Below are 26,014 nucleotides of genomic sequence, written 5' to 3'. Positions count from 1 at the left end.
GGCAAGGCGGAAAGAGCCGAGCAACAGCAGAAAAAAGGAAAGAAAGGAAAGAAATGTGTAAGAAACAGGGAAGGGAGAGCCAGGCAGAAGATGACAAGAAAGAAACTCTTTTCAATGAGGAGGCCAGAGAAGAGGAGCTATGGCTGTCCAACCACCAGGATTAAAGGGCCAGTTCGCCCGGTTCTCAACAGAATTTTCTATCACAGTACGACTGCAAACCATCTATATTCAGAAGGATGTGGTGGTCAAACGTTGTGGCTGACAAATCCTTCTGTATACAGACATTTTTGTCAAGAGTCAATGCGATCTGTTTCCGAATGTAATTGTTCAATGGTTTAAGTGCCACAAATCAAATGACATTCATCTCAATTATACTGGGTTTGTAGCAAGTCAAAGTCAAAGAGCCCACACTCATTTGCCACATCAAACTGAAATTATCTGCATGGTTAGATACCAGTGTGTTAAGTGGGAACTGGGAGAATATATATTGTTTGTGATTTGGGTGAACTGACCCTTTAAAGTTCATGGTGCACAGAGTGACTAACAAATTAAAGATGCAAACCTTGAGCAGCTCATCCTCTGTAGCATCTGGGAACTTCTCATGGAGGGTGTCCTTCAGCACCTTGGAGATGAAACGCATCCCGTATCTGACGGACAGTGTGAAACAGGAAATGTTAGGGAGGGGAAAAAATTATTGTTGGTTTGAACCAGCGGACTTGTGTCTGTAAAAACGTGATCCGTGCAGACAGTGATGCTGTAACTTGAGGAACGTACGGAATTTTATCCACAGAGACGACTATGGCAGACAGGAATTTGTCAGTGATCGTCTTCATGTTCTTGATGGAGGCTTCCAGTCTTGTCCTCACCTCCTCGTGGGCCATAGCCTGCTCTGGAGTCACGTCATAAGGCAGCTTACTGTTGAGGACAGGGAAGGAGGAGCAGAAAGAGATGGAGAAAAGGACGTTGATCATAACCTCTGAAGCCTTTTTTGCTTTACCAGTGTGCAGTACTGTAGCCATGCTATCATCACCGCAAGAAATTCTTCTACAAACAAGCAAACTATTCTGTAATTTGGAGAAATTTGCTAGTATCAAACAAAACATCTGCCAGTGGGGTTAGTAATACAGTAGTACTATAGAAAAAAGGCTTGATATAAAACAAAGAAAAACTCAATAAATTAAAGATAAGGTGCCTGAATCTTTTTTTTTTTTTTTACTGATTTTAAATCTGATTATAAAATATAAGATTATACGCTTATTTAAATATATATTGTTTATAGTGAAGACTGTGCCTTTGACCAATTCAACAAACTAAAAAAGAAAAATGGTGTTTTTGTCTTAACCTTGTTCTCAGATTGGTCTGATTCTTGACATAAGTACGACAACTAGTTTGTTTTAGAATAGTTTGTGATATACAGTAAGTGTGATAACCATGCAGTCTATTCTTCAGATATGTTACTTGCCAGCTCTAAGATTAAATAAGATTATTGTTTTTATGTTTTATGTTTTTAAATGTCCTTCTAATGCTTTGCCTATGTAAAGCACTCTGTGTTTGAAATGTGCTAAATAAATAAAGCTGCCTTGCATTGCCAAAGAAAAATCAAGCCCAGTTACATTGAAACAAGTTTAATCTAACGCAAACGGTGCTTGACAAGAGCATTTAACGTTGATAAGAAAAGTTCCGATTTAATCATCCTAAAATAAGTTATATGACTTAATTGATTAGCTGTTTTCACAGTGATATTTTTCCCATGCACGGATAATTTACGGCTGAATTAAAGTAAAATTAGAAAGCCACCCTATTGCCAGGTAGAAGCCCCCAGTAGAAGCTTTCAGAGGGAGCTGGCAGAACTGTCATCACGCAGGTACAAGACAACCTTCTCTCCAGCTCACCTGGCCTCTCCAGTCTGCGTCTCCATCTGGTTGACCCAGCTCTTATAGATGTCCACCGGGTCGGTCTTGATGTTTAGCGTTTTGTCATCCATGATCTCCTTGACGACCGGGGCCAGGATCTGCCGCAGTGCGTTCTGTCCCCGCGCACCTCGGTGGAAACTCACCACCATCTTGATGACTGTAGGGTTTCCTGTGACAATCTCCTTCATCTGGTCCACTTTTGACCTGCGGACGGTTGTTAAAGGCAAACATTTTACTGTGTATTCATGAACCAGGCTTCATCTGATTTAAAGAACTGTGGTCATAAATTATTGTTGACTGGGTTTCAGTGTCTTACTTGATCTCCTCCTGCAAGGCAGTTTTGAAGAGCCTGAGCAGCAGGTACTCCTCTCTCTGGTTGGAGGCGTAGTTATACAGGGTGAAGATTACAGAGTCCATGAACTTTGTGGATTTATTCTGTGGCATCTGGAATATCAGCTTGGCGAGATACGTGGGGTTGGTCTAAAAGGAAGCAGACATTTCGTAGAGAGGTATCGACTGGTTAAACAGCTATAGCCACCAGTATCTTCAACTTTATGATTCTGTTGTTCAGCATCTATAAGTTCAGCAGCAAAATATGACTTGTTTTAGCCAAAAACACAGACACAGCAATCAAAGAACAGATATGTATTGTGGTGTTACCTGTAACAGGTAAAAGAGGTACTGGTAGGCTTCCAGTTTGACCCTCTTCTCCTTGCTGAGAGCCTTCAGGCCTCCCCTCTGCTTGTTCATCATCATCATGTCGGACAGCTGGCCCTTGTTCTTCTTGGTCAGCTTCTTGCTGTGGGACACCACCTCCTGCAGGGTGATCTTGTTCTTCACCAGCAGGCCGATCTTGATGTCCATGAGGTTCAGGTCGTTCTCCAGCTGCTGGTTGGAGCGGATGTTGGTGACCACCTCCTCGCGGAGCCGCATCAGTTCCAACTCCTCCTGGAAGTCCTGGTCGCTGTGGTCCAGCAGGTGGACGAACTTCCTCACCACCGCCATCGGGGGATCGTCAGCGCTGACTGTGCGAGGAAGGACATTTTGAGACGAGTGGCCACCAAAAACTGGAGACCAATTCATAGCACAAAAAAGTTTGATAACACCTGTTGGGATGCTACTCACTCAGCGTCTTGTAGTCGTCTCTGGCCTTGTTGGCTCTAATGAAAGCCTGAATCTTCACCACATCTTTGATCTGCAGTATAAAACAGCAATCACTTGGCTGGTCAATAGTCTTCATTATAAACAGTACTACAGGAATCCACCGTGAGTCGGAGTGGAAATGACTTCACACATGTCAGAGTGCTAAATGAGCCATCTGCCTCCCTCAAACCCCACAGGACACAGAGTAAATGTCACTGGATGTGTCAGGGGAAATCTAGGCTCAGTGATTTAAAGCTTTTATTAGATAACAGTGCAATTTGTTTACTTGAAACCCTAATTTTTGTGACAGAAAATTTAAAATGCCTTGCCTTGGTTCTTCCAAAACTCAATTTGTATCTCATTTTATGTAACAAGGTTTTAGGCTATTAATACTCACGTGATCTTGGAAGTACTTTAGACGATCCTTATATTTCTTACGAGCTTGGTGCATCCGAACCATGGCTTGGATCTGAGAAAGACAAAAACAAATCCCTTAGTTTTAACTGTATTTATACTACTGATATTAATATTCAGATTACAGACAGACGTTTCATAATAATTTTACCTTGACAGCCTCATCACTGTGGTCTTTCAGATACTGCTTACGGTCTTTGAACTTCTTCCTCTGCTGGTGGCCTTTCCAGTGGGCCTGAGAAAACAGATTGAGTATAATAAACAGCAAACTGATTATTATAATCAGTATAATAATAATAAGTCCTGATAGCAGACAGACGTTTCAGTGTATAAGCTCAGGATGATGGTTGCATACTGTTCTATCTCACCTGTATGCATGTAACAGCTGGGTCTTGGGATTTCAGGAAGTTCATCCGCTCTTTTAGGCCATTTCTCACCAGGTAGCCACGGCAACGAGCTTGCAGCTTGGCAATTAGAGTCTCATTGGCCAGCCACAGCTGCTCTCGATTGTAGGCTGTGGTTACCCCAGAAACCACTGACTGAAAGGGAGAATAAAACCAGTTTAATGTGGTGTTAAAAAAGCTACAGCCATGCAGTGCTGCACAGGGACAGTAACTTACCTGGATGTCCTCTTTGTTGAGCTGGGTGTTGTTTTGTAGGAAGCCCTCTGGCTCCACCCAGGTGCCCTCCTTGGTATTCAGATTATAGTAGTAGTTGTGTCCTCCCTTCACCCAGTGTTTCACCCAGTCACTGCCATTATCACCTGGACAGACAGCATTACAGAATGCAAGTGAACAAGATAGAGGAACAACCTGGGCCAATAATTCGAAGAAGCATCATCCCTCCATTTTACATTTATTTCAGTAATGCCAGTAATCCTGTGCAGCAGATAAAGCCCTTTGTAGTTTGGATTATGATTTCTAATTACAATACTGGACGATTTTAAGTTGTTTTTTTGTGTGGAAATCACATGTGAAAAAGCCGGTCAGTGCAGTTTGTAAGTGAGTAAGTAGAGCTGTATGTGTGTAAGAGGTTTCATGTCTGTCAGACTCACAGAGTAGGGCGCTACCACCATTCAAAGTATGACATTTGGATAGTAAATTATAATCTCCTCATCAGGCCAAATAGTGTCACCTTAAAAACACTGGAAACCACTGAAAAGATGCATCAATACTTTAAGGTTTCATCAGAATTGTACATTATCGACAGGCACAGCACCTCACTTTTCTGATAAATGACAAATATGTTCGTCCTTCCCCTTATTCATCCCGAAATTTTCTCCTCACCTTCTGTCTTTTTTTCGTCTTTGATCTTGACCAGGTCATCCTGGTAGGTTTGGGCACACTCAGAGGTGACACCATACAGTCCTGTCCCAGGATTACGCAGAGCAGCCAGGGTCTGAGCTGGATCGCCACTGTCCACCGCCTCATTGATAGCCTGGATGGACTGCGAGACTGCGGATACAAACACAATCAGCCTTTGCTGCTCTTCACACTGTCCTAACATCAAGAACACTGGGAGAGGGCGGTTAGCAAATGTTATATATAAAATGGGTTCAGTAAAGTGTGTGCTCTTACACTGTAAGGCCTCCTGTGTGTCCTGGTTAGCCTTCAGAATGGCATCCTGGATCTCATCCAGCCACAGCACAGCAGAGGGGTCTTGGGTCTCCTGGAAGGACATGGAAAAAATATATTCAGAAACTAACAGTTCACAGCAAGCACATGGACACACACACACGCTCACCATCTGACCTCTAATTGATCATGGACTCTGCCCATCTTTGTTTTCTCCTCCAAACGCTAGAGCTTCATACCGAAGTTGCACTGTTTTTTAAAAATTCATGCAAAATCATAAGTAAAAGACACAATATAGCTAAGAACTAGTAGAGTAAGAATGTAACTCCAAATGTTATTCTAACAAACCCATAAGACCTGAATAAAACTAGAAAATCGCATTTTCTCTCAGGCCACACATCTCTGTCTGTGTGAAAATGGTTGGTTCTTAAACCTGCAGTGTTTGGTTTGGTTTATTAAACACATTCCAATATCTTCATACAATACAACATCAGACTTTGTTAGGGAGGGAACAATAAAGTCCTGGACTTATTTCCATCATTGTCCCTGGTGTTTTCACAGTCCACCAACCTTTATCAAGATGCAGACAGGCATTACTTTCCCTGCCGCTGGCTAACATTCAGAATGAGCAGCACACAAGACGGCTGAGATAATTGGTTCATTAGCAGCCTTTTTGTACTTATAAATATGGTGAATTAAATAGCAAATACACCCACTCCTGTCGATGTTTGAGTGGGTTTCACAAATTCTCCCTGCCAGTTCTGATACAATAATAATAATAATGTATGATAACTACAGTATGTTTTGTTTCTTTTAAACTTTGTTTCGGTCTAAGATTCCAATATGTTATAAAAAATACAACACATCAGACTTTGTCAGGAATGGAACAAAGTGTGTTAATGCAGCTGTGGGTCAAATGTGTGCAGTGTTTCGTCACGGTCGCACCCAGTATTCAAATTACAACATCTCCTATAGTTGCATTGTATTCTGGTCTTTTTTCTGCTACAGTGGGTGTTGCTATATCTGTCTCTGCGATGGCTTTCTAAATTTGTGATGGAGAAGCCTTTGCTCTTTGATTATGCTCCTGCAGCTGCAGCTGCTGGAAATACAAGGACATGCTGTCACACCAGCTCCATTCGGCCAGTTATCCATAGGAACAGAAAAATACACCATACCACAAACAGACCTAAAAATGCAAGAAATGTCACCAATAGATGTGTAAAGTGTTTCAGTGTAGATTTTTCCTTTATGTCACTTGATTCCATTTGCTCACTATAGACCACACCAAGACCTCAGTACTGAATTCAACACTATATTATTATGAACTGTAGTTATACCTAACTGCACCCAGATGGCGCACTCTGTCTCTGTATAAAGTGTGTGGCGGCTAGTTGCTACTTGCTGCAACTCATTTGGTATGGGCCTCCCCCTCCATGTGTCCCGCCCCTTCATGTTGTGCTGCAGGGTAGATGAGACGAGGTGTGTGTGTGTGTGTATGTGTGTGAAAGAGGTAGGCGGGTAAGACTGATACCTGATCTTGAAGATGTCTTATGAAATGAAAGGGGGGGGGGGTTGGCAGCTAACATCTGCAAGTCAAATATGCTCCATCTTTATAGTAAACAAAGCCGTACCTGGGCGAGTGATGATAAGTGTTTGTATGTTTGTACTTGGCGCCCTAATTGGTATTTGTGGGTGATGAGTCACTGCAGCTGGCAGGAGGCGCTAGACAGGGTGTGGTGCCAGAGTGGGAAGGGGACTGGAGGAGGACTTGGGCTTAGCTTGTGTAGTTCATTACAACTTACAAGCACATCATGGAAATAGAGGAAGTGAAAGCTGAGGGGGTTGAGTAGTTCATAATTCATCCTTCTTCTGCACAACATTTTTTTTTTTTTTTTTTTTACTTCCTTAGAAACCAAGAGCTCATTCATGTGTCTTCAGGCACATTTCCATATGAAACTTGAAAACACACATATAGAACAACGCACGAATAGACTTAAGTAACTTATACAGCCCCAATCGTGATTGTTGCAGTTACAAAGTGAAGTGATAACAATCTGAAGAGGCATACTGTAATAGACTATATTCGGCTTGTTAGTAAGTAGAATCTGGGCAGGACTTCCTGCTGTTTATCTAGGCACAGCCCTCAGCCCACAGTCAAAGCCAACTTCTGCCTGACTGTATTTCTGACTAATTGTTCTAACACTGCTGAGTTAATGAGGCGACACAAAGAAGCCAGTCACAAATTGAATCGTAGGCGAAAAAACAAGCTTCTTCTCCAAACTGCTCTGACCTCAGATCACCTGGAAACACCTCTCCTGCAGCCTGACTACATCTTAGCCATGTGGGTCTTTCTCCTCAGTCAATCCCACCTCCTCTAAGTTGCCGACGGCCCTTTGATCCTTCCCTCTCAGCTGGGGAATATCTCATCTGCACTGGACCCTTTGAAACTCAACAGGAAGCTCAAACTGCTCTAACCACTTCCTCTGGCTTTAGCTCATCACCTCCAACAGCCACGTTTACCAATCAACCACCAGAGGATGGTGTGTATGCCTGTGGGCCTGGCCCATTTACTATAATGGTCAGCTTTCTGCCCTTTTATGGAAGCAAATGACTGAGGCCCGACTTGTTATTTCCTATGCCTGTGAAATCGGCAGGAAAATAGTTTGCTTTTTTTCCTCTCCTTTTTTTCTGGGTCCCGTTATGAAAGTGTGATAGGTTCCCACATGATGTATTCAAGGGTTTAGATGTAATTGATGGCTGTTGACTTTTGAAACAGTGGGGCAGTGGCCAAGTATTGTCGAACCTTGATAGGAGATTTCCTTTATCTGTATTTACACAGGATAAAAACAGACTCAGTACTAAAATGGATTCACTGAAATGTGTTCTATTTACAGACCTTGTTCTTAAGAAATCAAGAGCGAGCACTTAACTTTTAGGTTTTGAGTAATAAGAACTCCCAGTTTATGCTTATTAGGGATTTTCACCTACTCTGCAACTTTGTGCACTGTGATAAAACCACATCAGGGTCCTGCAGTCTGACCTCACCTGCAGCTCTGTTGGCCTTTGCTTCTCCTACGACAGGAAAACAACCCAAATATGGTTGTCTTCCTGTGACATCATATGTAAATGTGCTGTAAAACACAGAACCACCTTCTGCTGGCCTCACTCAAGTAACGATAACACAGGCAAATGAGTCAGAGAGAGCAGGGTGCTGACGAACTGCTTTCGAGAAAGACGGTGCTTCTGTTCAACGTGTGTCCTCCAACAAAGGACTGTTGAAAAGATGAAAGATGAAAACAGAAAAGACAGGTCAAGCCTCCGAAAACTGAAGAGACAGAGAGAGCAAGGAGGCACAGGCAGACAGGTCAGATGCAGACAACAGGAAGTGTCTATAGAAGTGAGTTGGGGAAAAGCTGATCACACTATGACATCAGCAGTCTGGTCATGTCATGTGGTGCTCCGAGGCCTGAGTCACATGGAGGCATCGGCAGCCACGATGGGTCTAGGATCCCACTGAGCTATGACCACACATCACAATAATACATCTATGCAGCATTTGGGTATTACAGTGACTAACACATGACATTTGTAACTTTCATGTGATGTAGTGCACCTTGGGCCATACTGGAGGCACAGAACTCTTTGGCATTGTCGGCTGAATGAATGGCTGGTCGCTTCTCCAAATGTACAAGTTAGACAACTGGTCCTTTCAAAATAAAGCTGCAGCTTACTGCCTGAATTAGACCAAATATTGAACTTCAAGCAGCTGCACATATTTGGCCCCTGACAGCTTGTTTAAGCAGGAAACTGGCCTCTTTTTACACTTAAAAAACTACACCTTGAGTACCCACATTAATTAGAATCGTTAAAATACACCGATATATATCATAGGCCCAGCCTTGACAACTTTCAACTGTATGAGCTGCAGTAAAAAGCCCATCAAAAGTCTGGATGTAGCTGTATCCAGGCGCTGTTTGCATGAAGTGTTTGCATAATGCTCACCTGAGTACGAGATACATACGAAAAAGCAAATCACACAGGGAGAGACCAGGACACCGACACAGTAGCCGAGGTAAGCTTAATATTCATCCAAGCCTCATACTTATCTATAGATGATAACCTGAACATCATCACCTGAACTTTTTTTCTACATCCACCTCTCGACAGCAGCTGTCAGAAAGGTAGACTCTTCCCAGAAACCTGTGTATGTTGTGTGTGTGTGTGTGTGTGTGTGTCTTACGTGAGCCTTCTCTCTGCGCGCCTCCAGCAGTTTATCATGGTAGTGCTGAGCCACAGGCGGGTCCACATCTGTGAGCTTGGCTGAGGGGTTCTGCAGCATGGACAGGGTCTTCATGGGATCCCCTTCATCCAGGGCCTCATTGATCAGTCCGATGGCTGCAATACCTGCAAATACACAAGCAGACGTACAGATAGACCAATTAAAACTCTGTGAGTCTATGATGACAATATAATATGGGAGGATGAGTAGGAAGATAAAAAAAAGGGAGGGATGTTTGTAATATCAGTCAAGATCTGGCATCGTCTGACAATTAAAGATGAAATTTAACTTAGATAAAGCAGGACAAACATTACTTTTAAATGTGTTGGTATGTTGTTATACTTCTGAACCTGTGGCCAACAAATGACCTTTCTGAAAGTTATTTTGGGGGTTATGGAGCCTACTACATAAATCATAACTGTATTGTACTGTAACTGTACTAATATTTTTTATGTATGTTATACCTACTACTGATGGAGTATTCATTGTATACTATTTAAAAATGTAATTGTTTTGAGATGTTTACCATCAAACCCTGGGCAGGTCACCTGTTAGCACAAACGCAATTAGCCTATTAGCTTATCTGATAACCATTTTTAAACATTTTGACTCGATGAGGATCTAATTTGGATCAAAACGTTGTCTATCTAAATACATGTGTGGTGTGGGGTCAGTGTGTAGGTGTTACTTTTCTGGAGTTTAACATAGATTAAGTATTTGGGTGTAAACGGATGCGAGTGCCTGTCTCTTACGTTCGTGCTCCTCATGCACAGCCAGGTTGACTTGGTCGATACTGGCTTGAATATCGTTCCAGGTCAAATAGTCGCAGCCGTCCTCTCTGGCTGCTGCCTTCAGACGCATCAGTTCATCCATGTACCTGAGGAACACACAGGTACGGTGTTACATCAAGAAACACACAAAAACATCAGACATCACTGAGGCAATGTGTCACTGACTGGTGTGTGTGCTCACCTCTGTGCATACTCATCCTCCACGTTACTGAGTCCAGTGACGGTGCTGGACAGTTGTTTCCAGAGGGCGGCTCGGTCGCCAACATCCATCGCCTCGTTCATCAGCACCACCGATGACAGCATCTCCACGGCAACAAGCAGCTCAGGGTGGGACAGCGACCCCTGCGGGACAACGGCCACAAATTTATCTCATATGTCAAAGTGCTAATTAAGACTACCAGAGGCAAACAATATAAAATCGATAGTGTCTTAATTTGTTGTTCCGTAGTCCATTCAGAGGAAACGTGGCCAGGGAACACCAAAGAGGGTCCAAAGCAACTGGTGTGTAGGTGATGAAGCCGTCAATTATGAGAGATAAGAGCTGCACAGTTTTAAAAAAATGGTTGGAAATGTACTGTATGCTTCACAGGTAGACTGTGTAGTAAGCTCTAACTATTAATAATAAGTAATGTCCTTGTAGGGCTGCACCTGACCATTATTTCCATTAATGACTCATCAGTTTAGTCTATAAAATGACATAAAATAGTGAAACAATGCCCATCAATAGTTCCCAGAGCTCCGTGTGATGTCTTCAAATTGCTTGTCTTGTCCAGCCGACAATCCAAATCCCAAAGATATTTAATTCATAGCAGTATTAATCTGAGAAAAAGCAGCAAATCCTCACATTTTAAAAAGCTGGACACCAGCAAATGTTTGCCATTTTTTGCTTGATAAAGAACTATTGACTGATAATCAGAATTGTTCCGGATTCATTTTCTGTTCGACTAATTGTTTCAGCATTTTGATTTAAAAATTAAAAAATGTACAATTTTGGTACATTTATATGTATGTTATTATTTGGAGAATTAGGCAAGAAGGAGGTGCATTTGTTTTCATTTCAGCGTGTCTCAAAGTCTTATCAGTTCAACATAAAATAAACTTTGCTATCAACAGAGACGGCTAGATTGCCGTAGCACACCTGTAGTAATATAAACTGTACAAACGTCTGTGTGGTACTGACTGATGACCAGGTAGTTTTCATTTGCAGGTCAACTGGTCCTGTAATTTACCCTCAAAAGCCACATGACCACATGTTTTTGTCAAGAACGATGTGTTGCAGGTGTGGGTTCCACGTATTTAATTTTGTGTGCGTTTCCTCGTGGGTACCTCCGGGCTTTGTTGCTGCAGGCTGACTAGCTCTCTCTGGTAGAGGTCTGCAGCACTGGGGTAGACCTCAGGCAGCTGAGCGTCAGGGTTCATCAGCTCCTCCACCGTCTTCTCTGGCACACCCGCCCTGATGGCAGCGTTGATGCGTTCCACTGCCTTCAACACTACACACACACAAACACACACAGAAAATTAACAGTCGTGGGTGAATTATAAGAACAAATACAGAGAAGCAGAAGAAGACAATGGTCTTGAAAAATTGTGAGACAATTCTTGTTCGAATATATGCATTATGTGCATACTCTTTAGGTAGCCTTCTGCAATTTCATTGGCCACGTCCACACCGCTCTGCAACTCATCCTTAGTCAGGACTTCTCCTGGAGACCCCTAACAAGGAAGAAATCAAGTTGAGGTTATAATGAGGAGACAGAGAAGCAGACTTTTCACCTTTTTCTTGACATAAATGTATGGCTCCGTTTGCACACTGATCCCTACCTGCTCTTTATTCTCTCGGTCAGCCTGCAGCTGTTTGAGGTACCAGCCTTTGTTCTGGACCTGCAGGTTCTGAGCGCCTATGGCTTTAAGGGCCTCATATAACTTATTCTCATCGCCACTCAGCAATGCCTGTTCAGCTGCACTCAAGGCGTTGCTCACTGTAGGAGAAAGGTTGACATTTTCACCACTATACCATGGAAACCAAGACAAATGATCAAATCCATAAATAAATGTGTGTGTGTGTGTGTGTGTGTGTGTTCATGTGACTTACCATTGACCTTGTTGACGTTGCCCTGGATTTCAGCCTGGGTGAGAAGCTCATCATAGATATCCCTCTCTGCTTCGGCATTCTCTGTTTGCTGTTGGAGCAGAGCAACAAAAATGTGGCCAAGTATTACAGATTAGCACTACTTCTCAACATATCCCGCCTAAAGGACACCAAAGTAAAATATATTTCTTTCCAGAGGGTACTTTTGTTCTCTTGTTCTGAATTTTGGTCATTTATTTGCTTTGCCTATTGGCAAAACAAACTTTTTACATTTTAAAATCATAATATATCACAAATCCTACATGTATCTCTCACTGCAAGAAATTGCTGCCAAATCTGTCAAGAGGATGGAGTGGTTTCAGTCCTCTCTCTGACTCTCACTCAGTGGTTTGTGTGACCTCAGCACTTTGTTCTATCTTATGCCAAAATTTTCTTCTGCTTCAGGCTGCATGTTCAATTATTTTCTAATCAAAAAGTGGACAATGGCTTGCATGACCCCACCCCCACCCCCACCCCCCACACACAAACATTTTTAATTATCTGGTCTCTCATGGATAATGTGCCCCAGGCCACCATTCTTTTCTGGCCATCTGAAACCTGTGCACAGCATTCACCGCACACTGTTATCGCATCTGTGAGCCGTTGGTGCTGAAGTTTAAAACTCCGTACCCGTTTGCGTGAGTTGGCCACTTTCTTTCCCTTGGCCTGGTACAGTGTTTCGTGGTACTGACGAGCAGAGCTGGAATCCAGGTTGACCAGCATGGCGTTGGGGTTCTGCATAGCAGCCACCGTGCCCTCGGGTATGCCGTGATCGATGGCCTCGTTGATGGCGATCACAGCAGCGTGTACTGAGGATGGAAGAGAAAATGGTGAAGAGCTGGCTTCATATGGAGTTTGGGGGCTTTTATCTGTATTTTATCTTAGATTACTGATAGCTGATGTTAAATATCAATAAATCATCTATCTTATTGTACTCTGTCTTGTCTTACTGATATAGTACTTAAACTTATGAATGTCTGTCCGTTACATATCAAGCCACAGCAAAGGGACTGTTAGCTTAGCTTAGTATAAAGACTGCAAGCAGGGGGAATTCTAATCCATGAATCAATGTAACTTCAAAGTCTATAGACAAAGTAAAAGTGAAGTCATTATCTTGGAAATTTGGGGGAAATCAGTTGTTGTGTGTTGCACAAAGACAAAAACAACTTTAGCTGTAATTGTGTCTCGTCTCATCATTGACATAAAAAATATATGAATAAAGCTGTCTTTATTGTAGACTTTAGAAAGAAAGAAGAACACTGACTAATCATAATTTGAACTGTGTAAAAAAACAAAAGAAATAAAAAACAGGCTTGTAGATGAATTTGTGCTTAAAAAAGTGATGCAGTGAAATCGGGCAGAAAGGGTTTCTTAGGTAAACAATTGACAAATCCAAAAAATGGCTGAATTACAATGACCTCCAGAGGGGCGAGGAGATTTATATCTGTTTCATTATGAAAGCATGAATCAACTAAACTATATAATCTGCAACTATCAGATCCCGCCCTCTCCCCATGACATCTGAGCCCCTCTTACATGCAGCTTCATCCACCGAGAGCTCATTGGCCAGGATCCCGCCAATCTTGCTGAAGGCGGGCATCTGGATTCCATACTTTTCCAGCTCACTCTTCATGTTGTTGATCTCCTCCTCTGGGAGAGAAGACAGAGCAGAAGGAACAGACCAATGGGTTGAGGTGAAAACAAAGAGGGGAGCAGACGGGGGCTGGGTTAGGGAAGTGAGACAGACTGTTCCTGGCTCATGTGTGATAATCAGATTTCTGACTCTGGCTCTGGGACAGGGAGCTGAGTGGGAACTCAACTGAGAGGAAAAGCTCTCACAATTACTAATGACTAACATTTCCAGCAGCTCCTCACCACCGGGGCCTGCTGGGAAAAAAAAGAAGCTCTGTGCTCCTCCTCTCAGTTCTGTTTTCAGGTTGCAGACAAATTCATAAAAACACATTTTAAACTTCATGATAACTTTGGCATCATACATTTGTAATGCTCTGGATTTAAGATGACATAATTGGGTTAACAGGGAAAGAATGAGGAAAACAGATGCACTGACTTGTGTTCAAGTTCACACTCTTACCAGTGAAATCTACTTTTCCATACAGATCCTGGATCTGAGGGGCCAGGCCAAGCTTGAACAGGTACAGGCTGTAAAAGAGGCCAGAGAAACAATAAATGAGGAAGCATAAAAGAATACATCAGTAGCAGAGGTGAAACGTATATATTCATGACATATTGTTGTCATGAATATTACAATTTCAGTACAACCTGATTACCAGAAGAAACTGAGGGGAGTAAAGGCAAATATCAGGATGCAACTACGTCACTTCAGGGCAAGGAAACAGATGTTTTCAACATTGCACCATGCTGCCACTCGTGTCACTTCTTATGATGCTGCAGATTATTGAGAGGCAGATGGGGAATAATTCAAAACATATGCAGTGGAATTATTTGTTGTAATTTGTTTGTTCACCTAATGGTACATAGTGAGGTAAACCAATAAACCTGGGCTGCTAGTAAAGTTAATCTAAATTAAAAAATATATATATATAATAATAATAATAATATGAAATGTGTTGCTGTGTTTATTGTTGGAAGTGTATATGTTATATGGATGTGGACAACAGGCAGCAAAGTTAAACTTCAGTTTGAAGAAGAAGAAGAAGAAGAGGGCAGAGGAGAAGAAGAAAAAGGAGGAACAGAGCTCCAGTCTGGCTCTTGATAACAGATTTGATAGCAGAGTCCATCAGTACATCATATCTTGACCTGAATCCCATAAATTATGTGAAATATACTTTGTGTGATACACCGAAATCCTCTGTGCTAATGCTGCTACACAGCTGTCCAAGATAAAGCACAACCTTGTTGTAGTTCTGCAGTAGAATCCAAATTTTTAGAGATAAAACTTATGAATCTGTCAAATTCTAGTCTCACAACAACACCAGATTACGTTGACTGTTTCCTGTGGTATTTAATTAAAACAGTAAAAGAGCTTCTGTGCCAGTACTGTGGCAACTGGGTGTTACTGGTTTGTGTTTGGGCCAGTCATGCAGCCTGGAACACCATGCCTCCCCACTCTGCTCTGCTGGTTGGCGTCCTGACGAAGGCCCCTGCATCCATTTCACCTGAGGTGGAATGCTCTATTAAAAACAAACCACTCCATACCTCGTACCACTGAATGCCTTTCTGCTGAAAAACTGCACCGTTCACCTCGTAAAAACGTCACAGACTTGACACATGGTCAGACCAGAGACGTGTAAGGACCACGGGGAATAAACAGCTTGTCAAGTAAATCATTTGAGCACTCGCAATCCAACGAACGAGGAATTCACATGATTTCTACAAAAAACATTTAAAAACACAATATCTTTTTGCTGACACCAACAAGGTGCTTTAATGGTTTTCAGTTTGTTAAACAAATCAGCAGAAGAATCTAACCAGTGGTCTGATTGTGTCTGACTTCAGTACTGAATTTCATGCTGCAAGGCCACACAACCTGAGGCCTGATTGTACAAATCAGACAAAAACACAGAAAGAGACACAAACAGAGAGAGTACCTGAGTGCATGTATACAGTAGATGCAGCGTGGCATGTTCTTTCTGTCATATATGTCTGTGGTTTCAGGGTAGAAGATCTGAAATGCAAACAGGGACAATGAGTCAATCAGGGGCGGCTGCGGCTTAGAGGCAGGTCGCCCACTAATGCTATCAGTGTGTGAATATGTGCGAAGTCGTTGGAAGACTAGAAAGACGCTATACGAGTACAGTCCATTTGCCAGTCATCAGAGCAGCACTTTCAGCAGCAAGCATGTTGCAGCATGTCTGCAGGAGTGATTCAGGATATTAGCTCAAATGGGGGGGTTACACAATGTAAATGTGCATTCACACGCCCTGGCTTGTGGTGCAACTGAAATGGAAGTTTTGAAGGAAGCTACTTACACTTTCTGTCGAAGCTGCCAACTGGTGATATTTTGGGCTGGTACTCATTTTTATTTTTTTTTTTCATGCCAACATAATGACAAGTATCAGAGTTGCCCCAGAGTTGAAAGAGTGGAAAATTCTCAGAAAAGAACTTTTACTATAATAGGCCACTGTTTACTTCTTTTAGGGCGAGTAGTGATTTAAAGGAACATTTCAACCGACTAACTACAAAACATGCAGTTTACAAATCTACTGAGCTTTCTCCTCTCCAGTGAGCCACTGGCTTCAGTTCATTTCACCACAGCATGAAACTATCAATGTGCACTGAGCGGAAAACTTGTTTGAGGTAGATAATCCATCACTATTAACAGTGTTGCCATTAATTGTTTTGTAAAAATCATAATCGAGTGACATGCTTTAAATAATATTATTATTAACAGCGTTAATGTTACGTAAACCGTGTGTGATTTGCATTTAATCTCCTAAATCATGCAAAACCGATATGGTCCTTCAAAGAAAAATGTTTCTAAGGAAGAAACAGAATTTTCATTCAAGGTTTTACTGACTGATCGGGGATGGACTTGTCTGACTCTAATTTCAAATGTAGGTACATTTACATGTCGGAGATAGTATTGGTGTGTGCGTGTGTGTGAGAGACACACAGACGGATGCGGGCCATGCTCACCTTTGGCAGTCCCTTCTCTGCCATGGCGTTGAGCCACTGGATGACATTGTCTGTGTGTCTGAAATGGAGACCTGTCGCCTGTGAGAGAGAAACCAAAAGTAAGGACACAACAAACATGATGTTCAGTCCCGACTCAAGACTCAAAAAGCTATTAACTGAGGCCCCATTCAACCAACAGCTGCAGCCCGGCTACAACACAAAGCAGGGAAATACACACTGACTGACACAATGGACTTAAAAGAATACCATTTCAGTGAAGACTCCATGGAGGTTTGTAGAACCACAAATATTTACTTCTCAGACCAAAATGATGGAGATTAACAAGATCTTCTTTTTACCGCTCTATAAAAGGCAGAAAGGTGTTTTGTGGCCGAATGATGCGTCACCTTTTGGCTTCAAAACACTTATATATGGTATAAACTCTTTAGAGCATTTGACTGACACTTCCTGCTTTTACAAAAGCTGTAGAAATGATGGCTCTGTTAACATCCCCAGTCAAGAAGATGGTTGAAATAGCAGTCATTTCTTAGCCATTGTTGCCTTCTGATACATCATGTATTTTTAATATTGGCTCATTGTATTTATGGTGATTTTATCTGGATTGTTTTGCATTTCAGAAAACCTGCTGTGACGGTTTTTGACCTGCTGATGGAAGTATCAAATGGTTCCAGAGCAAGATATCTCAACAAATACTCGTATCCTCATGGTTCCAAGAGGAGGATCTTTTCAATAGCCCAACCATCAGGTCATCAGCTACACTTTGGTCTTTTACTTGTGAATTAATAGCTGGATTGCTTCATGACTTGCTGTGGTTACTTGTTCTGGAAGATTTGACTTACTTTAGTTACTTTTCTAAGTCAGACTCCAAGCAGGTGATGTTTTTAACATGATTTTTCCAGTTTAATCTCCTTAACAACTGTTATTTCAAAGCACATTACTTGGATGTGGAAATGCATGCAACTATACAGTGGTTGGCCCAAACACCAGAGCGCAGAATCAAATATCTGACTCCCGTTCTCAGTGCCTGGCTCTGGTGATTGAGGATTAAGTAATGGTGAAAAACAATTGTATCCTCCTATGACGTATAAATACTTAATACATGTTCTCACCTTGTAACGCGTCTGCTCACGGTCGTAGATCTTCTTCAGGGAGACGGTGTGCGGGGCGAAGAAGTTGCCCAGTTTGGCCAGGTAGACGCCATTTCTCAGCCCCTCCTCCAGCTCTGTGGTGGGAGGCAACTCCTCGTCCAGACAGGCCTCTATCCATCTGCAAGGAGAGCACATATCACAGTAAACACAAAGAGGAAACATACATTCATACTTAAATATACAGCTTAGTTTCCCTACAGGGATAATTACTGTTGTTGAAAAGTCTACCATTTTATTTTGTGTAAAGCCACAAGACAATCAAGACAGTATTTCAAAGGGATTTTATTTCAGCAAGGGTGTCCTGGCACTTGCGAGTAGAAAGCAGTGTTCAATAAAATTATAGCAACTGATAAAAGATAAATGTACTTAATTTTTTTTTTTAAATGATAGAATTAAAACACAGTACAAAGACTCATGCACACAAGTGTAGTCTGTAGTCAAATACGTTCTAGAAATGTTAAAGCAGTGTGGCTGTATGAAACTGAAACTGAAAAAACTGTTGACTGCATTAATTTTAGTTACATGTAGAGCAAAGAGTAAGGATGTGGCCTCACACACACAAAAAAGTTGCTATATATTCATTTAAAGTGATTTGCGCTCAGCTTAACAGTATCCGATTTAAGAAGCACTTCTATTGATCAAGTCAGGGGATTATTATTTGGTGCATGCATGCCGTTGGACAAACGGTAACAAGATGCCTCATCTCATCGAATGCCATCAGACCAGTGGTGTCTGGGATTCCACATTTGACATTTGGGAGAAAGTGGAAATCTGCAGTCACCCCCAAGCAATTGTTATGGTCACATGAATCCTAATTACTTGGGTGATACCCTGACTTTTCACCTAGCTTCAACAACAGGTCAAAATTTCCACTTGTCCAACACTTGACAGGATACCTCTAAAAAAAATAATGCCCAAATAAATTCCTGCTAGCCTCAGCTGTACTTTGAGCTTAATGCTAGTATGCTAAACGTTAACATGAGCACGCTAACATACTATGCGCGCTCGTGTTAGCAATTGCAGCTAAGGCTGACAAACAATGCCTAAACTGCAGTTTAGACTGAAAAAAAAAAAGAAAAGGTGAACCAGGTCTGACAAGGTTATCGCTCCAATCCCACAAATGTTATTTTTTTTGTTTACGTGTGGAGAGTAAATTTAAAATATCAAGGGGCAGCTTCTGTATATGATTAACACAGAACTATATGACTATAGACTTGGCCTCGTTTTCATTGAATTGATTAATTACTCCTTAATGTCAAACATAATGTGCATCACAAGTTACCAGAGAGATTATGTCTTAAATAGTGGAGGTCAAAATTTAAAGGATTCAAAACTGATGCTAAATGGAAGAAAGCATGCACCTCTTCACTTTTATGAAGCTGTAACAAGCAAAGAACAATTATCAATATTATAACTGCTCAAATTCCTGTTGACTGACCGACTGATTCATTTGCAATTACAGTAAATAAGGAGCCCTAAAGAAGGATCGTTCCATATCATATCTGAATGAAAATGGTGTTGTGTTACTGGGTTCAACCTCCGTAAATTGGATACTGGTTAAGAGGTAAACACGGAACTAGATCTCACAGGTATGGCTTGCATATTAGTGCAGTACAGTGCAACTCGCCTTCATGTTTCCTACACATCACCTCCTGTGTTTTTCCCTAAAACACAGCACCATCTCGTGAAATATTCTGCAACGATAAAACTTGTCTGGCTGAGGCTGAAGGTCCTGCAGCTCCAGGACTACACGCACCTAACGTGGCCTGTGGTAAACTCCTGAACGCCGAGTTCCCGGCATTCCTCATGTGTGACATTTCATTTCTTTTAGATCATACTGTGAAGTCACATTCCTGCTATGTGCCCGTGTCAGCTCTGGGCCACAAAGGAGACATGCTGAGCTCTCATACTGGGACAGGCCTGGTGGACTGGATTCCACCACCTCATGTTATCACTGTCCAATGACTACAAACGAAGACAGTCCATTTTTGTTCCTACAACTAAAACTTATTCACAGCAGAAAATAAATCATCCTGGAAATCTCCTTTCACCGTATTGACCTGTTTAGAGTGGCCGCAGAACTTGCGAAAAACCGCAAAAGGCCCTTTCTAGAACCAGTGTTTGGGTTTGTCCATTCTGGGCTACTGTAGAAACATGGCAGTGCAACATGGCCTCTGTGGAAGGGGACCTGCTTCCTCTGTAGATAAAAAAAAAAACGGCTTATCCTAAGGTAATGAAAACACAGCGATTCTTATTTTCAGGTGATTATACACTAATGAAAAGATACTAATATTATAATCCATTTCTGGCAATAGCTCCTCCTAAATGTTACACACTGGACCTTTAAGGGACTGACAACAAAACTTGACATTTATTTTAGAAGTATCAGATTGTTGAAACATTTTGGCTTTCAGACTCCACTGTAGCTGCAATGCAAAGTCAGAATTTTAAGGTGGGGGTTCCTTCAATACATGGGATGATATCAAGGCCCAGTTCTATCCAATTACATTCACTAAACAACACAGATGTGGAAACTGGGTCAGGGTTCACTGCAAAAGACGAGTTTTCCACCGCAAGCGACTTTAAGAACTACTCTGTGTCTACTCTGACACAGTAGTTCAAAAATCTACTTGACTTTATTTCTTCTTTATTCCACTTATGTCACATGTGAGCATTTTCTAATCTAATAATTTCTATCTAACTTTTAATCTAATGTTGGCCTGATGTTCTATACCTGAATCAACTGGAAAATGTATGGCTATACAGTAGTTCCCTTCCCCACCTCAAAGCAACACATGTCTTCTTCTATTCAAGAATAACAGCCACATTTCATAGTGCAAACATCGTTTCCTCCCCAGTAATGGACAGTAGTGTCTGCCCTGCTTTATTAAGGCCTTCAAATATCAGCTCAGATTATGAAAACCTTGAGTTTATCATTGACTGTAAGGAATTTCACAGTGTGAGGGCAGACAGAGTAAGGTCAAACAGTCTCTCTCTTTTCATCTGCAAAGAAAACATTCCCAATCTTCTGTAACTAAGGTCTTTGTCAAGCAACAAGGTTAACTATATCCTGATCGAGATTAAAAAGATTCCTTTCCTCCTACAGACAGAGCCCCCTTTACACACACACACACACACACATTTGTATTACTAGAGCTTTGAGGACCTTCACTGACTGTATTCAGTCAAATCTAAACTAATCTTAACACTAAATCCAAGTCCTATGTCCTGAAATAGAGCCTCATTTTCAGGGATTTTCCTAACTTTTCAATTCGTGTTAAGACATTTGGTCCTCATACAACTATATGAAAATACACTCACACCCACACTTTGCAGTGCACAGGCCAGCTAACCACCAGCTGAAACAACTTCCCTCCCAGGAAGTCATGACATGGGGTCTCCAGACAGGCCTGCTATTGAGGCCGAGGTGACCGACCCACGGCGCAAGGCCTGGGCCTGCCAGCAAGGAACAAGCCCCCCCTTTCACTCCACACTGGAGCAGTGAAAGGCTCCATAAAGACTGCAAACTAATGGCTCTTTTATCCGGGCTACACACCCTTTCTAGACTAGTGCAAACACAGACACACCCTCCACTTAACCAGTAAGAACAGCAGATATGAATTGGATTTTAGAACGTTGTCAACTGGATTTTAACAACAGCGGAGAGCTGCCAAAAGAAATGTCAAGTTGTATGACGTGTCTAGAATCACAAATATGAAAGCATCGTCTGGAATCTCCAGAATTACTCTAAACAAATAACACATCAGATGAGAGATATGAAGGCACAAGAGCACCCTCTGGGACAAGCTAAAGGCTAATGCTACATTCATGTCATACCATACAGATCATAATAAAAGAGCAGCCAAGTGGAACAAATGTCCACATCAACCTTCGAGTTGTGATTGCAAGTTGGAGGTATCGGACATTTCTGACAACTACGATATCTCCCTCTTGACAGAAGAACTACAGGCAAACCAGTGGCAAAATGGCTGCAAACGTCCAAATAAAATCCAATGTTAAACATTAAAATAACCAAACTAGCCAATTAAAAAGGAGCTTTAAGCTGTTCGTATTTTGTTTCATTTGGTGACAAACCACTACAAATATCTCAAACGACAAATCTTTATTTTAATTTCCATTTATCTGGTGTGACAAGGCTGGCAATGGGGGTAACCATCTTGGAATAATGCGTGAACACGGGATACATAATGCCACTTTGAGACATTTAATTTTACTCACAATATTCATTGTAAAAAATAATTTTAATTTACAAACTTTGGTCGAAAAAAAAGTTCAGCAAACCTGTAACCGGGGTAAGAATTAGCATAACTAGCTAGCTAGCATAACTACACTCACAATTTTAGCTTCAAAGTATTGGAAATTATTCACTGTAGGGAATACTTCTTTGCTCCAACACCTTACCATTAACAGATCATTTTTTATAGTTTCCCACTTCTTCAGTAACCAAACTACTAGCTAACATTACCAGCCTACCGTGTAACCACGGTAACAAGTCAAATGAAGCTAGCATACCTACATGACAGCAAAGCCACAGGGGCTAGTTTGTGGCCACTGTAGTTAGCATAGTTATAGTGTAACCATACACAGTATAGTGCAAGCATTTTCATATTTATACAGGTGTGGATAATTCTGGATAAGACTACAATCTAGATAAGATGTAGGCCTAGTGCCGCATTCATGTCACATTATATGACTGGAAATATGAGCAGACAAATGGGAAAAAAATGTTCACTGCAGCCTCCTTGTTGCAATAAAATCTAGAGAATTTCTGACAACCGTCACTGTGGTGAAATGAATGTTTAAAAATGCCCCCAAACTGGTGCCAAAATGGCTGCAAATGCAACACCGCCAGCAGTTAACGTATATAAAATGCAATATTAATTCTAATAGAATGAATGAAGACAATAAAAAGGGAATTGTATAGCTTTATAGCATCATAATATTATAAAGAGTACGGTCTAGACCTGCTCTATAGGAAAAGTGCAATGAGAACTTCTGTAATGAATTGGCGCTATATAAATAAAAGTGAATTGAATTATATCCCACAGTTTATTGATATCTGCTTTAACTTGTTAAGAAACTGCTACAAATATGTAACAGAATATAAAATGGCTAATTTAAGGTACATTTCCATTTATCTGGTGTGACTACAGTGTGAAAAGGGGGAACAATCTTTTAAAAATGAGGTAACGTTCCCAAGATGTAACAATGGGGCATTTTCCCCATTCATCCCATTATGCTGACATGGTGTGAACGAAGCATTAGGCAGTTTTGATTCTTAATCTGGTCAGAAATCAATAAACAGCTCGACTCCTTGACTGTGACTCGAGTGATATTAATATATGCAAAACAGTGGGCTGTAGCACTACAATACAGGAAAACATGGAAACACCGAGAATCCTTATCTCCTCCCTCCTGAGATCCTGTGTGCTGGCAGGAAGCTGAAGTCAGTGCTGAGTTCAGAGGTCAGTCTCATAGGAAGAGATCTGCTACTGACCACTGTCTCTCCAGGAAGACACACAGACGATACAAAGGATGTATCTCGACAGCAGCCCGTCTCCGATACATCCTTTGTTCTCCTGCACAAATTAAATATACAACGCCTCGGCTGCAGCGGCTTCTCCTGCAGCATGGCTTTACTGGGATGATGGAAGAGACTTTTTTGGCTGCAGGGGTTCCGTTGATATTGTTTAGTCCACGGAGATGAATAACCTTTGGACTTCAGTTACATACTTCCCCTTTCCCAGGTTTCACTCTGAGCCATAGGTACAATGCTTCCGCCACAGTTAATGTTTAATAACAGCTAGGCAATATTATGCTTATACTAACAGACCACAAGCCTTGATATTGCAAGACTAAGTGGTATTGTTCTCTTGTCCCTCTCAGGGAGTGGCCTAATAGGTTTCATTGCCTCATTGTTAAGGTCAGGGCTATAAAAGAAACAATGACAATTAGTGTCTAGTGTGCCGATAGCTGATGTGGTACATAGACCTATAAAGACCATTTTAATACAATTGTTGTTGTTAAAACAATGGTTATATGTAACCTAGGTGTCCAAAAAACTCACTTTTCAACCAAATTTAGATGGATTTTAGTCTAAATGTCTTTTGACCTGCAAAAGCTTACTGGGAAGCAATCCTCTGAATATGGAATTGGTCAAGTCAGCATCTTAGTTACATGATCTTAACCACATTAAGAGCATGATTGGCCTTAGCATAACTGGAATTACACACTAAACTTCTGCTCAGTCATGCCATTTATTTGGGCATCAACACACAGTGTGATGTCATTCTGTTTTCTGAAGTTACAAGTTGGACATCACAGAAACCGTGAAACAAACAGTGAATTGTGGCATTAAGAACACAAATGTTGCAGGCTATCACACATCCTGCTGGACTATAACCAAAAAAAAAAATCTCATAAATTTAAGCTTATTGGGTAAATGCGGTTACATAGAAACATATAAAAGCTTTAACTGACTTTAATGAACTATTACAACTAAAGTGTTTTTTTCCCTATCACCCTTAAAACACACGAGAGGGACAAAGTGCTGCTGTACGAGAGTAGATGTTACTTTTAGTATGTTGTTGGCAACTAAAACTTGCTGTTTCACTATAAAAAACAATCTTTTACTGTGATGGAGCTGCAGGAAATAATAAAGTCCCTGGAAGTAGATTATTGGTCAGTTATAGTGCTGAAACTATTTGAGTTGGTTAATAGATTTGTTGATAGGAAATGTGAGGATTCGCTGCTTTTCTCTGTAGTACAATGGTCACTTGAATATCTTCTGGTTCTGGACTGTTTGTCAGACAAAACAAGCAATTTCAAGACGCCACCTTGGGCTTTGGGAAGTTGTCATGAATATTTTTCAACTTTTTTCTGACTAAACAAAAAAAAAATCAACACATTCATCGATAATGAAAATATAATCGGCAATTTCAGCCGTGGCTAGAAGTTGGTCTCATCCACGTTTGGATATATTTCAGTGACTTTCTGTCAGAGATCTGTTTTACATCTCAGGTGAAGAGCCTCATGCCTTAAACCTTAAACCAAGGCTTACGCAACGCATGGACCCCACCCACCACTTAAAGCCTTAAATTAAGCCAAGGAAAAGCCCTGATGTACATGCAAATGTTCTCAATAATGCAAGTCTGACCAGAAACACATAAAAACAGGCATAACAAGGCCAAACATGATTAGACAACAATGCCCTGTCCTGTATTGTCCCTGGCCCTGTAAATGTATTTGTGCATCCAATTGTGTTTGAAAAGGAAAGAGAAGGACGTGTATTTACAGAAGAGCTGGAAAGGTAAATCATGTGTGGGGAGCCTGGGGCCAAGCACAATGTCAAGGTACAGATACTACCAACACGCAAACCCCCTCCCTGTTTTCTGTTTCTTGCTAACCCCCCATCTCTTCGACTGTGATGATGAACTGGGGTCTAATTAAAGACTGAGTTTTAAGAAAAGCTTGTGTTTTCAACCTGGAAGACAGTCTCTGAAATTATGGGTATCAACAAGTCAGCATTCTCTTAACAATCCAGCGGGAAATCACAACCTCAGTCTAAACCAGCGTTTCATGAACACAGTGCTGTTTTGCAAGGACAAAGCACGAAAGGGAAGGGATGGAAGGAAACAAGGAGAAAAATGACAAGAGGGAAAACAAAAAAAGACGAGTGAGAGCCAAGTTGTCCATTTCATGCTTTGCTGCAACACTGGAATCTGTGCACCAGCTGACCTCATCCTCTCAGCGCTCGCACTCAAACAGCCTGACAGCAGCCGGACTGACAGTGAACCCGCTGTGTCACTGTGTGAAATCTAAGTTTATTGTGTTCGAGTGGGGGAAACAAACAACCATGTTTCCTTTTTCAACAAGGCCTGGGCTGTGTACTGCAACAGATTTCACAGGCCGCGGCGCTGACCCCGTTGCCTATGGTGAGTGAAAGCTTGTGAGAAAAACTACAATATTAAGTCACGTCCGGTCCAT

The 26,014-nt window shown here is 41.5% G+C and overlaps 1 protein-coding gene across 1 annotated transcript in view; it reads right to left on the bottom strand.

Annotated features, from left to right (window-relative positions):
* iqgap1 (IQ motif containing GTPase activating protein 1) overlaps window positions 1-26,014 on the bottom strand; it is a 45,802-nt gene that overhangs the window by 6,686 nt on the left and 13,102 nt on the right. Inside the window, exons 3-27 of the mRNA XM_044204801.1 lie at window positions 17,969-18,125; window positions 16,860-16,937; window positions 15,812-15,888; window positions 14,335-14,402; window positions 13,779-13,892; window positions 12,873-13,051; window positions 12,207-12,294; window positions 11,936-12,093; window positions 11,743-11,827; window positions 11,441-11,604; window positions 10,296-10,456; window positions 10,076-10,200; window positions 9,285-9,448; window positions 5,048-5,138; window positions 4,757-4,924; window positions 4,091-4,233; window positions 3,839-4,009; window positions 3,622-3,705; window positions 3,454-3,525; window positions 3,039-3,108; window positions 2,574-2,938; window positions 2,230-2,393; window positions 1,893-2,117; window positions 775-915; window positions 563-647 (exon numbers count right to left, since the gene is read on the bottom strand). Of these exons, the coding sequence (XP_044060736.1) occupies window positions 563-647; window positions 775-915; window positions 1,893-2,117; window positions 2,230-2,393; window positions 2,574-2,938; window positions 3,039-3,108; window positions 3,454-3,525; window positions 3,622-3,705; window positions 3,839-4,009; window positions 4,091-4,233; window positions 4,757-4,924; window positions 5,048-5,138; window positions 9,285-9,448; window positions 10,076-10,200; window positions 10,296-10,456; window positions 11,441-11,604; window positions 11,743-11,827; window positions 11,936-12,093; window positions 12,207-12,294; window positions 12,873-13,051; window positions 13,779-13,892; window positions 14,335-14,402; window positions 15,812-15,888; window positions 16,860-16,937; window positions 17,969-18,125 (3,397 nt within the window). The remainder of the gene's footprint in view (window positions 1-562; window positions 648-774; window positions 916-1,892; window positions 2,118-2,229; window positions 2,394-2,573; window positions 2,939-3,038; window positions 3,109-3,453; window positions 3,526-3,621; window positions 3,706-3,838; window positions 4,010-4,090; window positions 4,234-4,756; window positions 4,925-5,047; window positions 5,139-9,284; window positions 9,449-10,075; window positions 10,201-10,295; window positions 10,457-11,440; window positions 11,605-11,742; window positions 11,828-11,935; window positions 12,094-12,206; window positions 12,295-12,872; window positions 13,052-13,778; window positions 13,893-14,334; window positions 14,403-15,811; window positions 15,889-16,859; window positions 16,938-17,968; window positions 18,126-26,014) is intronic.

This window comes from Siniperca chuatsi, linkage group LG1 (genome assembly GCF_020085105.1).
Source record: "Siniperca chuatsi isolate FFG_IHB_CAS linkage group LG1, ASM2008510v1, whole genome shotgun sequence".
In the NCBI taxonomy this organism is placed as follows: Eukaryota; Metazoa; Chordata; class Actinopteri; order Centrarchiformes; family Sinipercidae; genus Siniperca; species Siniperca chuatsi.
The sequence above is the reverse complement of the archived record's forward strand: the minus strand, read 5'-3'. Positions and strand labels throughout refer to the sequence as shown.